The sequence below is a fragment of the Styela clava genome, chromosome 11 (genome assembly GCF_964204865.1).
Source record: "Styela clava chromosome 11, kaStyClav1.hap1.2, whole genome shotgun sequence".
Lineage (NCBI taxonomy): Eukaryota > Metazoa > Chordata > Ascidiacea > Stolidobranchia > Styelidae > Styela > Styela clava.
This window is the reverse complement of record NC_135260.1, coordinates 5,644,354-5,661,014: the sequence shown is the minus strand read 5'-3', so window position 1 is coordinate 5,661,014 and position 16,661 is coordinate 5,644,354. Positions and strand designations below refer to the sequence as shown.

Sequence of the window (16,661 nt, the reverse complement as noted above, 5' to 3'; positions counted from 1 at the left end):
TTTAAACAAATTTATTTATCGCCACATTTAAACCGCATGATGACAAGAGGAAGTCTGATTTTGGTCAGATGAAACGTTATATCTGAATTATATCTGTCTTAGTGTGTACCAGGACTCTTGAGTTGCATATCTTGTAAATTGTTGTTATTTATTTCAGTCTACTAATAATGTCTAACTTATAAATTCTGGATAATTAATTCAAACGAGTTTCCCTCTATGACTAATGATAGAAACTAAAATTATTAGCAATGCTCACTGATGATTGTTTCATCAAATACTGCTGATTATAGATATTAATTGTATAATGTACTATCACCATGTTTGATTCTGGTTTATAGGAAGTTGATTTATCACTTATGGGTGAAAAAAAGTGTCAGAATGTCGACCGACAGTCAGGAAGTATGCCATATTCAGATATTCTTACATTGCAGAGTTGCTATTGGTAATATTAACAATTATTTTTCGCATATCAGTTTATTAGTTTAAATTATAGTAATGTAGCTTGATTAAGCAATGAATTCATGTATCTTTTATTTCGGGTCGGACCAAATTTATTGGTCCATTTGTCCCTACTCATGCACACTCACTCAGTGGGTTTCTATATTAGTTCGATATGCTCAGTGGTGGAATTCAGCCGGTTCGCACCGGTTCTATAAAACCGTCTTACAGAATTTTATGAGATCAGTAAACTGGTTAGCATTACTGGTTACTGTCAATGGATTTTTGCATCTTATCTGCTGCAACTAAACTTTTTCAGTCATTTTTAAATTTCATTTGAAGTTCAGTTTTAAACCTATCCCATACTACTAACTGCTTTAAAACTGCGAGATTGTGGGCGATTAGGTAATCACAGCATTTTCTGGTGACGTGATACTTTTTGTCGTGACTCCCATTAAATATTGTTTAATAATGTTCAGCACTCAATATTTTACAATAAATTTATTTATGTTATATTTAAACAATAGCAAACTGATTATGGTTTGAACAAAACAAAACACTAAGATATTTTAAAAAGACATGCAGAAACAGTCGCAAATATTAGTTTGAAAGTGGTAGGTTCCCTGGAATGTCCAAAATCAATTACCGGTATTCAAATCGATTCGAAAATAATTATATTTTGTCTACTGTATTTGAATTAACAAAAAAAGTTATCCATATTTTATCAGTCTTATAAAGCCAAAAACATGTTTATATGTATAGAATTGATATTTTCTCAATCTCATACATGGTTGAAAATTATATTGTTGGGATAGTTTCACTTGAAAAATTATCAATTTCACCAATTTAAGCATGTATTATTTGTTTTTCTCTTTGCCATGATATGAAATTCTTTTTTTTTTTTTTTTACTTCTATCAGAAGTCAACACACAAGATTATTAATGCATGGGTGTAGAAATAATTATAGTAGGCAATGAATATTTCTCCAAAATTTAATCAAAGAATGGTCTCAAGCTCTAGAAGTTTGAAAGACTTAAAAAAACTGAACTGTTTACTAAAAAGACTATTTTTTGTAAGTGTCAAATGACATTCTAAGGGACAGTGTTTCTAGTAGATAATGACTTGAAATAATTGAGCACATCGCTATTAGGAATACAGCTAGGACATGTAGGAGAAAGTTCATTTCAAACGCTGAAGTGCGTACTGAAATGTTTTAGCCAAAAAATTGTTGTTGAAAGTGAAACCTGTACAGAGTGGAACTATCATAGTTTCCTAAATTCAGTAGTTACGACTTTTGCTCATAATTTTTGATGTCTCAATGTTAGCTTTTTAACTCAATTGTTAGCATGACTTTATAACCCATTATTAGTTCAGCGAAGCTTAAAGAGCTAAATAGTGATCAAATTTTTCAAGATATTCAGAAACATAATCGTTCATTTTTATTCATTATGAGCACACTTTCATCTAATGACAAGCGAAAATATGACAAGAAGGGGTACAGACAATCCCTCTCAGATCATTGCTTTTTATGGACACTCAAATATATTAATATACTTACTACTCATATTTAGTTCAAAACCCTATCCTTCATATATTATGTGAAGAATTCTGATAAAACAATGACCTGATTAAAAAAAATACAACACAAATTATAAAATCTTCCACAATTTGTCATTGCTTCAGTCAGAAGTCAAAATGAATTGGACTTCAATACAAATAAATATTTTAGTTCTTCATGAGAGAAATCCATAACTTGTGTTTTTTTCTAAAAAACACGAGTTTTTCAATTCAAAAGGTTTGGATGAATTTATTTCACTCATTCACGCATTTTCATATTGGTATTCTGCTCCGCTTCTCACAACCTCATATTGTTGTTCATTCTTGTTATCAACTGGAATCGGAACTTCATATCCACTTTGTTCATTCTTGTTATCAACTGGAATCGGAACTTCATATCCACTTTGTTCATTCTTGTTATCAACTGGATTCGGAACTTCATATCCACTTTGTTCATTCTTGTTATCAACTGGAATCGGAACTTCATATCCACTTTGTTCATTCTTGTTATCAACTTGATTCGGAACTTCATATCCACTTTCATCTGATGTTGGTGTGTAGTTTTCATATGTTGTTCGTTCATGGACAGTTGGCTGCTGATGTTGGATGCTTCCAATTTCCATTGAATCTTTCTTTTTCGGTTTCTTGTTTTTGTTGCAATACCTGGGTTCAAAATATTAATAAAAATATTTATTAGCATATTGTTCAACCACATTCAAACGAAACCTTGAAATTGCGCCGAATTTTCAAAACGATATTCAAAGTGAAAGTATTGTGGAGAAATTATTGCTACTATGTGTTGTTTTACTTGTTACCTTCGTATGACAAAGATTGACAAAGCTCCCAAGATAAAAGCAACTATTCCTGACAATGGAATTGCAATTGTCAATAAATCAGAACTTCCATTGGTTTCCGTGGTAACTGTGATGTTTTTGTCCAAATCAGTTGTTGAATGAGATTCAGTTCTGTCTGAATCAGATAGTGTTGTTTGCTGCTCAGCTTCACTAACTGAAATTCATGAAGTTTAGTTTTTATTATGATTGTGTATTGGATAATTGCTATTGTTTTGACAAATAAAATTTCATTACTTTTGTCTTTTGTATTTGGTTCAGCTTTCAGTGTTGTCGAAATTTCCGTTTGTAGACCGTTCAGCTTTGTAGTCTGTTCAGCTTTGAGTGTTGTCGAAATTTCTTCTGGATATTTTGTTGTTGTTTCCCATCCATTTGTTGCTGCTGTAATTTGAAAGGAAAGTTTATTTCAGGATTGGATGTTTTACTTTTAAACTGAATTTTTTATGCTGTTTAAGATTTACTTGGTTTAGAAGTGGTTGTTCCAAGTATTGGATTTGAACAATCAGTGCAGGATGCCGCTTCATTCAGACTGATGCTTAGTGCTATAAAGAAATAAGTTTTTACAATTACAACATTGCGAAATCTATCCAATTTTCATCAGTCTCATGAAGCCCAAAACACGTTTATATGTATAGAATTGATATTTTCTCAATCTAATACATGGTTGAGAATTATATTGTATAAAACTCCATTACTCTTCTTTTTAAACAATTTAGAAATCTTATATTAATGAAAATCTAATATTAAAATTATTATTTCATGAATGACTTTGGATGAGAATTCATCAGGCTACTATGTTTTTGGGTAACAAATGTACATTTATTTCTTGATTTGGAACTATTTATGTAAGTGGGATCTCACCAACTATCTGCATAAACAACCATTTGCTATTGAAGAGTTTTGAATGTTTCCTCATGTTGAGTTTATCTTCAGCAACTTCTTTGAACTTCTTTTTGCTTTGTTTCTTCAATCACTCAAATCATTACACAGTACTAACATAGCTAAAGACAAAATCCAACTGATAAAATACAAGACCTGTCTCAACGCTTGATGTAACAAGCTTCTGATTTATATTCAGAATTTCTCCTTGTTAATAGGAATCAGTGACTATGAAACACTTCCTTCCCTCTGGTTTCTTTTTTGTAATGATTGCTGCCTTATATTTATTATTATAATTAGGATGTGGGCGAAATATCATTACAACATAGCGATGATCTACTTGTGTCATGCATTGTCTTGGCATTTTTGTTTGTCATTTGTATAAAAGTGTAAGATTGCAAGTGCTTGATGGACATTATTTGGAATTGCTAATATACTTACTCATTGATATATCTATAGATAACTCGTCACTCCAGAATTGTATATACCAATATGGAGGTAATTAATTTTGTTCTCCTACTTTACATCAAGTTGTATGAATTGATTGAAACCTATGATGTGGTATATTCAATTGGCCAACACAGACAGTCCCCGAACTTGTGGTAAAACTGAAATAAGGAAAATCGGAAGAAAATCATGGCCTAACCCTGGTACATATACTACGGGAGTACCGATTACTCCACTATAGGACTGGGTCGTGTTCTGAAATGAGAAAATGCTTTCGTAGGCCATTTTGAAATAAACCTTTTGAGATGTCAAAGATACTGTAAAGTGATATTTCATTCTTAGCCACATTGCTGAAAACCGTTTGTGGAAGATTTTTAATCAAAGGAAACTTGAAAATGTCATTTCTGTATTATTGCGACATCTTGTAAATGGTGTGCTAGGTTACGCAAGACTAATTCCCATCGGTCTTTTATGCCCTCTATGCTTGTCGATTCGTATGCGAATAATGCAAGGATGCTGTAGAAGAAATGAACATAACTATACTTTCCAAGATTCCTGATTGTTGTAAACTCTTTGTATGAGGAAGTCTGTCTTTGGTCAGATGAAACATTACAGAAATATTCTTGTAAATTGTTGTTCTTTTATTTCAGTCTACTAATAATGTCTAAACTTATAAATCCTAGAAAATTAATTCAAACTAGTTCCCCTCTACTAAAATTATTAGCAATGCTCACTGAATACTGCTGATTATAAATATTTATTGTATTACGTACTACGATCATCATTCATTCTGGTTTATAGGAAGTTGAATTATCACTCATAGGTGAAGAAATTGTCAGAATGTCAATCGACAATCAGGAAGTATGTCATCTTCAGATATCTAGCCATCTTCTGTCTATAATTATTTATTAGGTAAATTTTTATTAATGGGTGTAGTTTTTAGGGTGGGGCTATATCCACAGTCACCATAAATTGTAGATTTACTCAATCATGATTCACATCTATTTTCCTTTTTATTGAGAGAAGTGGGTAGTGCTTCCCCTCATTCATATTTTTATATACTTCAGTCAGTTTTTTTTCACTACAGTGAACATATATAGGATTCAGATTTATAAATGTTGCTTATCTCTCTCCTATTATAATTCAGACTTCATCTCTCTCCTATCATAATTCAGACTTCAGGGAACATTTCCTTGCTTCACAATCTATATTGAATTATTTAAGAATAGAAGAATACAATTTTTAATACAATATTCAATATATGTTGGACAGCTTAATACCTGTTAGATTAGTTTTGTCCCAATAGATTTCGGTTTTCATTTTGCTCTCATTTTGTTCTACTTAACAATTCACTCCTAAACTAACTCAGTTGGTTAATGTATGTTTGCTGAACTGCAAAGATTATGCTGTTTATGATTTCAGCAGTCTTATATGTCTCACTGGCTGTTTTTTTTACAGCTTTGGATAGAGTGATATAGTTTGTAACTTGAGTTGAGTTAACAAATTAAATATAGTGTTCTAATGAATGAACGATGCTAACGGTGTGTATAAAGTTGTGTATTTAAGTTGTATTCTTCATTTTTCCAGTAACTGCTTGTCTGGAGCCTTGATTGGAGTGAAAAGTGTTTATACTATGACCTGCTTCTTATATTGAATAAATCTAATTCACAAACCAGAAGAAGACTTTTGTTAAGAAAAACTGCAAATATTTATTTAACATATGTATAATTTATTTCATTCATTTCACAGAATCTTTGAAACAACATAATTCTCAGAAGTGGAAGTTGAAAAATCATAAGAGAAGTGAAAAATAAATATGAAAACAGGCAAGAATACTTATTTTAGAAGCATTTCAAATTCATTGCGATTAAGAAGCATGTAAAAATACTGACATTTGTCAATCACCAGTTGTGTAAACTGGATTTTGTTATAATAAGAAACCAGTAGCGTCCTCTTGGGGGTGAAGGAGTCACATTGGAGGGAGAATTTGGGGGTAATGCTTCTTTTTAAATAGTCAAAATTATTGAAAACCAAAATGAATTTTTGCAAAAAGAAATTTGATATATTTTGTTGCAAGTTATACCAAATACCTGTTTATTAATAAGGAAGTAGAACCATAAGGGTGTTTAGCTCCGACACAAACAAATGGGCGACAGTACTTATAGGTTTGAAAACCACTAATCTAGACACTTATGCAAAGATCTTGGTTTGTCCATTGGTTATTTATTCTTGCACACTCACTCACAGACCATCTATATTAATGGAATATGCTGAGTGGCTGCTTGGGCTGGAATTTTTCCCAGATAAGGCACTGCATGGAAAAGTTCATGGAAAGTATTAATTAGAGTCAATTGTATATTAGTATAATTTAATATGTTAAACGTTGTTAAAGAATATATCACAGTTGCAAACAATTTATAAATTGTTCCGAAGTGCTGATCAAAGTTTAGTTCATGTTTTTGCCAAAATTCATGTTACAAGATTTCTGTGGCATAGTTTCGTGACTGTGAAAAAGATATGTCAAAGCTTTCAATTGTCATATTGATATTCCTTTCCAGTTATTATAACCTCATATTGTCGTTCATTCTTGTTATCAACTGGAATCGGAACTTCATATCCACTTTGTTTATTCTTTTTATCGACTTGATTCAGATATTCATATCCACTTTCATCTGATGTTGGTGTGTAGTTTTCATATGTTGTTCGTTCATGGACAGTTGGCTGCTGATTTTGAATGCTTCCCATTTCCATTGAATCTTTGTTCTTTGGTGTCTTCTTGTTGTTATTGCAATACCTGGTGTTTAATAGAAATATAATCAAAGTTAATGATTACTATATGTATTTACTTGATACTGTAATTGAGACTACCGGTAATCATTTGCTGTTTTAATATCTGCTTCTGACTTCACTGAATCTACGATAAACAGTCAAGTTTGGCATATTTAGTTGGAATTGGATCCGAAACTGTAGTTAATATAAATTTTTTTGTCATCAGAGTCAATAAATGTATCCAATAGTTTGCCATGAAACTTGGATTTTGCAAATGGCAACATTTTTAACAAAATAATTTGTTATACAAAATTGGCTGAGATTGGGTTTTATTTTTTCGAACTTGTATTTGAATTTTGTCATTCTTGAAGCAGGTATCACTCTCAGGTGGAGAGTGGCACACATTTTTTTTGTACTTGATAGATTGCCCACTTGGTAATTTATCCATTTTCATTGACATTCATTTATTATATAATATCTATGCTTACCTTGGTATTATGAACATCAACAAAGCTCCAATGATCAAACCCATGAATCCTGATACTGGGATAGCAATGATCAGTGATGTTTGGGAACTGCTGCATTCTGTGTTTTCAGTTGAACATTGAACGTTGCCAGATGTTCTGGTTGATTCAGTGGTTGAGTCAAAGTATATTTTTTTAGATGATGTATCTTTTTGATGAGTTGCTGTTGTTGTTGCTTGCTCAGTTACCATGGCTAAAATTTTGTAATAAAAGTTTGACTCTCACATCCTGAAATTGAGTTATATTGTTCAACAAGAGCAATATGGGCGTGATCGTATGGCCTTAGTGGTTAAGGTGTTACACTTGAACTGTGTTAACATTGTAGGACTGACATAAGCAAACTACAGCCCACGGGCCAAATCCGGCTTATTTGGTAGTTTAATTTGGCTCACCTGATGCTGCCATAACCAAACTAAAACTAAATTTTGATATTTTAGCCAAAAATAGCTCAAGGAATTTGTTGAGATTGCGATTAAATTTAGTTTTGGCACGAGGCTTATTGTTTTCCAATTTTGCTTTTGTAACACTAAGTATCGTTCATAAAATGTAACTTTTCACGTTATACTTACATGGTCCGTCATTCTAGGTGGGCAAACTTTCTGGCCTCTAGTCCAAAACCTTGCCCACTCCTGTTGTAGGTTACACATCTCAGGTTCCCCCCATCCCACCACCTCACCCAGGTGTGATAAATATGGTTTTTTATAGATTGGTATATCTGTGATTACTTGAGCATAAGACATGATTAAGCATTGCATAAAAAAAAATTACTCACTTAGTGCAGTTGTGGTTGTTGGTCTGCAATCTATTACAAGATATTGTATTGTGAAGTATTTTGTGTAACCAGCATAGTTTCCTGCATAATATTGTATCTTGTATGGGCTTCCTCCAGCTTTATTCCATGTAATGATTGAATCACAGGTGTGATTTGCAACTGGAATTTTTTCTCTGATTATGTTGATGTTGCAAACGGTTGATGCAGTTGCAAATGCAAGACAGTAGTTGATTGCAAAATCACATTTGTGAGGAGCATTGCCTATAAAAGTGTTGATACATTTTTGGTATTTACTAATGTTTTTTTGTTATTAATCGCTGCTGTATTTTAGAAGGGTATACAGTAATCAAGTACATGGGTCCGCAAATGTCGTATCAACTTGTCATAAATATAAGCATAGCGTCTGTGTGCTTTGTTTATGTACTGCAGCTTTACAAACCTCTAATTTAAAACATTACATATTTGTTTGCATTGTTATTAGCCTATTTTGTAGACCAGAGATCACCAAAATTCACATTTGTAACTATCCGTTCCTGTGAAGGTTTTATGCATTTTTATAGTTACTGATGTTTTTTATTCATTGTTGCTGTATATTAGAATAGCATACGGTAGTATATTAACAGTACGGTAATTAGTATAATACAGCTTACTTGGGAATCTGATTCCTCCAGAGCAATCTATACTTCCAATACTAGTTGTCAATGGCAATGAAACATTTTGTAACAACAGAACAACTGCAGTTTCATGATCTGTGTCCATACTTGTTGGTATTGTCCAATCACAGTTGCAATCGTATTCATTCATATTCGGTCCATATGTTATATTGATGCTCTCTGTTCCAAGTATGATATTAGAGCAATCAGTGCAGGGTGCTGCTTCATTCAGATCAATACTAAATGCTAAAAAGGGATTATTCATTTGCAATAGAACTTATTTTTTTTAATTGGAAGTACTACGAATTTTAAAACACATTTATAAATCAAATATATTTTATAATCCTTTTTCAATTGTATTACAGATTCTTAAATCCATGAATAATTGTATAAAACTTAATTATTCCTTTTTTAAACATTCGAGGTATTTGAAAGACAAAATAGTTAAAATTATATAATATTTTTATATTGAATCTGGATGTGAAATATGTTTTGAAAACAAAAGTTAAATAACCTCAATTGTCCGCGATTTGATTTTAAAGAATTTGCTTATTATAATTTGGTGAGACAATTTCAAATTACTGTAATTGTAAATAATTTGAAACTAATAATGCCCATCACAGTTGGTTGTGTAACAGCAGAATGTGTAACTAAACTTATTGTAAGTAAGTAAGATCTCACCAATTATCTGCATAAACAACCATTTGCAATTGAAGAGTTTTGGATGTTTCCACATGTTGAGTTTATCTTCAGCAACTTCTTTAAACTTCTTTTTGTTTTCTCTCCAATCCCTTAATCCATTACTCAGTACTGACATAGATAAAGGCAAAATCCAACTGACAAAATACAAGACCTGCCTCAACACTTGATGTAACAAGCTTCTGATTTATATTCAGAATCTCTCCTTGTTAATGTGAATCAGTGACCATGAAACACTTCTGTCTGGTTGCTACTACGTAATGATTGCTGACTTATATTAATATTATGATTAAGAATGTAGGCGAATTATCATTACAACATTGTGATGATCTTCTTGTGGCATGTATTATCTTGACATTTTGTAATGTTTGCCATTTGTGTAGGAGTGTGGGAATTTCTTTGTTCATGGATATTATTTTGAATTGGTAATATACTTACTCATTGATATATCTATTGATTACTCCGCGCTCCGGTAGTATATGTACCAATATGGAGGTAACTAATTTTGTTCGCCTACTTTACATCAACTTGTGTAAAGTGACTGAATCGTATGGGCAGGAGGTATATTCACTTGGCTAAGACAGACAGTCCCCGAACTCGTAATAGAACTAAAATAAGGAAAATCGGAACAAAACTATGACGTAACCCTAACCTGGTACATATACTACGGGAGTACTGATTACTCAACTATAGGACTGGATCCTGTTCAGAAATAATAAAATACTCTTGTAGGCCATTTTGAAAGAAAGCATTTGAGATGTCAAACCTACTGTTAAGTTTAAGTGAGATTCCCTTGTCAACCACATTGCTGGAAAATGAAGCCAAACGAAACTTGAAATTGTCATTTGCCTATTATTGGAACATCTTGTAAATTATCAGTACAGGTTGCGTGAGACTAACTCCCAACCCTTTCTTAATGCCCTTGCGCTAGTGGAATTGTATGCGGATAATGCAAGAATGCTGTAGCAGGAATAAAAATTTCATACTATGTAATTCAAGAGTCTGATTGTATTTTTTTCGTCGCAATCTGTTTCTAAATATAAATAATTAATTCATTATTCAGGTCACAGTTATTTATCGTCACATTTAAACCGCATGATTGTTCTTTTCTTGTCATTGTTGTAAACTGCTTGTCTGAGGGAGTCTGATTTCGGTCAGATGAAACGTTACAGAAATATATCTGTCTTAGTGTGTAGCAGGACTCTTGAATTGCATATCTTGTAAATTGTTGTTATTTATTTCAATCTACTAATAATGTCCAAACTTATAAATTCTGGATAATTAATTCAAACGAGTTTCCCCCTATGACTAATAATGGAAACTAAAATTATTAGCAATGCTCACGAATGATTGTTTCATCAAATACTGCTGATTATAGATATTTATTATATAACATACTATGAGCGTCGTTGATTCTGGTATATAGGTAGTTGATTTATCACTCATAGTTGAAGAAAGTGTCAGAATGTCGACTGACAATCATGAGGTATGCCATCTTCAGATATTCTTACATTGCAAGATAATGTGTTTTTTTAGTAATACTGACATTTATTTTTGCTTATCAGTTTATTAGTTTAAATTATAGTAATGTTAGGTGATTAAGCAATGAATTCCTGCGTTTATTTTGAGTTGGAGCTATATCTTTAGTCACCATAAATGGTAGATTATATAGCTTTTGAGATCAAATTTATTTTTATTTGCCTTCAATTGACAATAAGGAGTTGGTACAGTTGGAAACTGGAAAAATTATGTTATTTTATTTTATTTCATTCATATTTCAGTAGATGAGGCTTTGATCAGAGTCAGAGTTTTATTATGATTTGTGATTGCAACATTGATACCTTTTCGTACTCCCTAAATGAAGAAAACTAATCATTATTGTGATTTACTTTTCTTTTCTACTATATTGGTCAAGTCTTTATAAGAGTGAAAGATTTCTTGGAATATAACCTGCCTTTCTATTGAATAAGTCTTCTTTACTAACCAGACTTTTGTTCATAAAAACTGCCAAACTATATCAGACATTTGTATAATTTATTTCATTCATTTTACAGAATCTGTTTGACAACATTATTGATACAAGAGCAAGTTGAAAAATCGAAAAAGAAACAAAGAAGAAATCTGAAAACAGGCAAGAATACTTATCATAGAAGCATTTCAAATTCATTGTGATTAAGGAGCATGTAAAAATACCGACATTTGTCGATCAACAGTTGTGTAAACTGGATTTTGTTATAATAAGAAGCCAGTAGCGTCGTCTTGGGGTTAAAGGAGTCACATTGGAGGTAGGATTGGGGGTAATGCTTTCTTGAAATGGTCAAAATTATCACAAACCAAAATGAATTTTTGCAAAAAGAGGTTCTAATTATGTCGCAAGTTATCTCAAATACCTACTTATTTACGAAGAAGTAGAACAATTGTTTTTTTTTAGCTTTGACTTATCAAATTGCCCATCTAAGGCTGTACCTGACCAAATTATCTCTGGACATTGAATAAATTTGCTGAAGATCCCAAGCTAATTTGGCTGACAAATACCATGTTCTATTATTATAATTTTTGTAATTGTGTTATTAATTTGTCTTCTTCTTTATTTGCCGGGGGGCGATGTGATATATAGAGTGCTGTAAAGGGGCTACAGTACATATAGGTTTGAAAACCACTGATCTAGACACTATCATGCAAAGCTCTTGATTGGTCCACACACTCACTCACAGATTAGCTATATTAGTAGATTATGCTGAGTGGCTGCTTGGGCTACAACTTTTCCCAGATAAGGCACTGCATGGAAAAGTTCTTCGAATCAAATGTATTACCTATAGATAATTGTAAATTGATATAATTTAATATGTAAAACGTTGTTGAAGAATATATCACAGATACGAACAACTTCTAAATTGTTTCGGAGAGCCGATCAAAGTTTAGTTCATATTTTTGCCAAAATTTATGTTACAAAATTTCTGTGGCATAGTTTGTGACTTTTAAAAAAGATATGTCCAAGCTTTCAATTATCATATTGATATTCCTTTCCAGTTGTTATAATCTCATATTGTTGTTCATTCTTGTTATCAACTGGAATCGGAACTTCATATCCACTTTCATCTGATGTTGGTGTGTAGTTTTCATATGTTGTTCGTTCATGGACAGTTGGCTGCTGATGTTGAATGCTTCCCATTTCCATTGAATCGTTGTTCTTTGGTTTCTTCTTGTTGTTATTGCAATACCTGGTGTTTGATAGAAATATAATCTGAGATTCTGAGTTAATAATTACTATATGTATTTACTTGATACTGTAATTGAGACTACCGGTAATCATTTGCTGTTTTAATATCTGCTTCTGACGTCACTGAATCTACGATAAACAGTCAAGTTTGTCATATTTAGCTGGAATTGGATCCGAGACTGTAGTTGATATAAATTTTTTTGGCATCAGAGTTAAAAGATGTATCCAAAAGTTTTCCATGAAACTTGGATTTTGCAAATGGCAACATTTTCAACGAAATAATTTGTTATACAAAATTGGCTGAAATTGGGTTTTATTTTTTCAAACTTGTATTCAAATTTTGTCAACCCTGAGGCAGAGTGGCACACATTTTTTTGTACTTGATAGATTGCCCACTTGGTAATTTATGCATTTTCATTGACATTCATTTAATATACAATATCTATGCTTACCTTGGTATTATGAACGTCAACAAAGCCCCAACGATCAAACTCACAATTCCTGATACTGGGATAGCGATGATCAGTGATGTTTGGCAGCTGCAGCTTTCACTGTTTTCAGTTGAACATTGAACATTGCCAGATGTTCTGGTTGATTCACTGGTTGAGTCAAAGTCTATTTTATTAGATGATGTATCTTTTTGATGAGTTGCTGTTGTTGTTGCTTGCTCAGTTACCGTGGCTAAAATTTTGTAATAAAAGTTTGATTCTCACATCCTGAAATTATGTTATATCGTTTCAACAAGAGCAATATGGGCATGATCGCCTGGCCTTATTGGTTAAGGCAGCGGTTCTCAATCTTCCACTGACCGGTACCACTTTTGTTCTTTTTACTCTGGCCGCGTACCACCGAAAAAACTTTATTTTGTGGTGGGGAACCATGGCACAAGAAACGCGCTATGATAGTATTTTATGTAGCACTACATCCATTTTAGATCTCCTGCAAAGTTTCGAAGTATTTATTTTATGCAGTAACAACGTGTTAATTGCGTGCAAAATCACGATAGAATTTGCGTTGATTGCCATCAGGGGTTGAAGGTTTTGTCCATTGTTTCGTTTTAGGTGGGCAGTAGCGGGCGAGGGCTGTCTCAAAACAAGAACTGCTGATATAAACCCGTTGTTGCCATATTTTAGCCAACTCAAAAGTTAATTGTTGCAATAATTCAAACTACTCGCGTACCACTTGAAAGCTTCCACGTACGTACCACTAGTGTTACCACAGGGTTAAGTTGTTACACTTAAACTGTGTTCACATTGTAGGACTGACATGGGCAAACTATAGCCTGCGGGCCAAATCCGGATCGTTTGGTAGTTCAATTTGGCCCGCCTGATGCTGCCATAACCAAACTAAAACTAAATTTTGATATTTTAGCTAAAAATAGCTCAAGGAATTTGTTGAGATTGCGATTGATTTAGTTTTAGCATGAGACTTATTGTTTTCCACTTTTGCTTTTGTAACACTAAGTATCGTTCATAAAATGTGACTTTTCACGTTATACTTACATGGCCCGTCATTCTAGATGGGCAAAATTTCTGGCCCCTAGTCCAAAACCTTGCCCACTCCAGTTGTAGGTTACACATCTCAGGTTCCCCTCATCCCACCACCTCACCCGGGTTTGATAATTATGGTTCTTTATAGATTGGCATATCTGTGACTACTTGAGCATAAGACATGATTAAGCATTGCATAAAAATATTGAATTTACTCACTGAGTGCAGGTGTGGTTGTTGTTGGTCTGCAATCTATTACATGGTATTGTATTGTGAAGTATTTAGTGTAACCAGCACGGTTTGCTGCATAGTAATGTATCTTGTATGGGCTTCCTCCAGCATAATTCCACGGAATGATTGAATCACAGGTGTGATTTGCAACTGAAATTTTCTCTCTGATTTTGTTGATGTTGCAAACGGTTGATGCAGTTGCAAATGCAAGACAGTAGTTGCTTGGAAATTCACATTTATATCCATCCCATCCTGCATGAAACAAATTAATATTGTCAAGTAAACGAATGTTTTGATGTTGGAGATGTCATCCTTGAATAGCCTACTTACATCAGTTAAAACTTACTTGGGAGTCTGATTTCTCCGCTGCAGTCTATACTTCCACTACTAGTTGTCTTTGGAAGTGAAACATTTTGTAACAACAGAACAACTGCAGTTTCATGATCTGTCTCCATACTTGTTGGTATTGTCCAATCACAGTTGCAGTTGTATTCATTACTTGGTCCATGTATGATATTCTTGTTCTCTGTACTAAGCGTTACACTGCGACAATCAGTGCATGTTCGTGCTCCATTCAGACCAATGATGAGTACTATAAGGATTACAAAAACTAGATCAATTGCATTCAAAATTGAATTTTTCGGAATTGAAAGACCTCCATATTTTAATGATGTAATCTGTTTATATCTGTAATACGTACAAAGTCTTAACTAAGCTATTAATATAATGTATGAAACTTTTTTATTCCTGTTTTTAAACACTTGAGAAATTGAAAAATCATATTAAAATTTTCATAATGTGATCTCTAATTTATTGTGATTGGTTTAATATCGAGGCAAATTCATTGGACAAAAAAAAAAATTTAAAATAAAATTTGCTGTTATCAAATTAATGTGAAGCAATACTTATGCCTCCCCATAGTTGTAATTTTGTAAGAATTATTTATGTAAGTAAGATCTCACCAATTATCATGATAAACAACCATTTGCAATTGAAGAGTTTTGAACGTTTCCACATGTTGAGTTTATCTTCAGCAACTTCTTTAAAAACTTCTCTCTACTTTGTTTCTTCAATAACTTAATTCATTATAAAGTACTGACATAGATAAAGACAAAATCCAACTGACGAAACAAAGACCTGTCTCAACACTTCATGTAACAAGCTTCTGATTTATATTCAGAATTTCTCCTTGTTAATAGGAATCAGTGACTATGAAACACTTCCCTCTGGTTGCTACTACGTAATGATTACTGACTTATATTCATTATTATAATTAGGAATGTGGGCGAAATATCATTACAACATAACGGTGGTCTACTTGTGTCATGTATTATCTTGGCACTTTTGTTTTCTCATTTATATAGAAGTTTAAGATTTTCTTTGTTACAATTCGAAACATTTGATTCATAGGTTGAACAGTCCTTAAACAGGTTAGTCGCTACTGGTGGATGAATATTATTTGAAATTGCTAATATACTTACTCATTGATATATCTATAAATTACTCGGCGCTCCAGAAGTCTATGTACCAATATGTAGGTAATTAATTTTGTTTGCTTACTTAACATTAAGTTGTATGAACAAACTGAAATCTATGGGGGTATATTCACTTGGCTAATACAGACATTCCCCGAAATCGTAGTAGAACTAAAATAAGAAAAACCGGAATAAAATTATGACGTAACTCTAACCTGGTACATATACTACGTGAGTACCGATTACTCAACTATAGGACTCTTCTGAAATGAGAAAATGAATACTCATGTAGCCCATTTTGAAATAAAACATTTGAGATGTTAAACCTACTGTAAAGTTTAAGTGAGATTCCCTTGTCAACCACATTGCTGGAAAATGAAGCCAAACGAAACTTGAAATTGTCTTTTGCGCATTATTAGAATATCTTGTAAATTATCAGTACAGGTTGAGTTAGACTAACTCCCAATCCTTCCTCAATGCCCTTGCGCTAGTGGAATCGTATGCGGATAATGCAAGAATGCTGTAGCAGGAATAAAAATACCATACTATGCAATTTAGGAGTCTGATTGTATTTTTTTTCATCACAATCTGTTTCTAAATATAAATAATTAACTCATTATTTAGGTCACAGTTATTTTCAAACGAATTTATTTATC

General features: G+C 32.7%; 3 protein-coding genes across 3 annotated transcripts; all 3 read right to left on the bottom strand.

The window, feature by feature from the left end:
• Positions 1 to 603: 603 nt before the first annotated feature.
• On the bottom strand, positions 604 to 9,707 carry LOC144429758 (uncharacterized). Its single transcript, XM_078117956.1, has 5 exons — positions 9,572 to 9,707; positions 3,308 to 3,388; positions 3,084 to 3,227; positions 2,811 to 3,003; positions 604 to 2,658 (listed from the first exon to the last, which is right to left on the bottom strand). Exons 1-5 carry the CDS (start codon positions 9,705 to 9,707, stop codon positions 2,259 to 2,261), a joined length of 954 nt encoding a protein of 317 aa, XP_077974082.1. The 3' UTR covers positions 604 to 2,258.
• LOC120347067 (uncharacterized) lies at positions 5,956 to 9,243 on the bottom strand. The gene is made up of 4 exons (XM_078118201.1): positions 8,888 to 9,243; positions 8,238 to 8,498; positions 7,430 to 7,658; positions 5,956 to 6,966 (listed from the first exon to the last, which is right to left on the bottom strand). The coding sequence occupies exons 1-4, from the start codon at positions 9,153 to 9,155 to the stop codon at positions 6,702 to 6,704; spliced, it is 1,023 nt and encodes a 340-aa protein (XP_077974327.1). The 5' UTR covers positions 9,156 to 9,243; the 3' UTR covers positions 5,956 to 6,701.
• Positions 9,708 to 11,631: 1,924 nt separating the features above from the next.
• LOC144429949 (uncharacterized) lies at positions 11,632 to 15,661 on the bottom strand. Its single transcript, XM_078118202.1, has 5 exons — positions 15,493 to 15,661; positions 14,877 to 15,122; positions 14,519 to 14,782; positions 13,262 to 13,490; positions 11,632 to 12,810 (listed from the first exon to the last, which is right to left on the bottom strand). The coding sequence occupies exons 1-5, from the start codon at positions 15,545 to 15,547 to the stop codon at positions 12,591 to 12,593; spliced, it is 1,014 nt and encodes a 337-aa protein (XP_077974328.1). The 5' UTR covers positions 15,548 to 15,661; the 3' UTR covers positions 11,632 to 12,590.
• Positions 15,662 to 16,661: the final 1,000 nt, after the last annotated feature.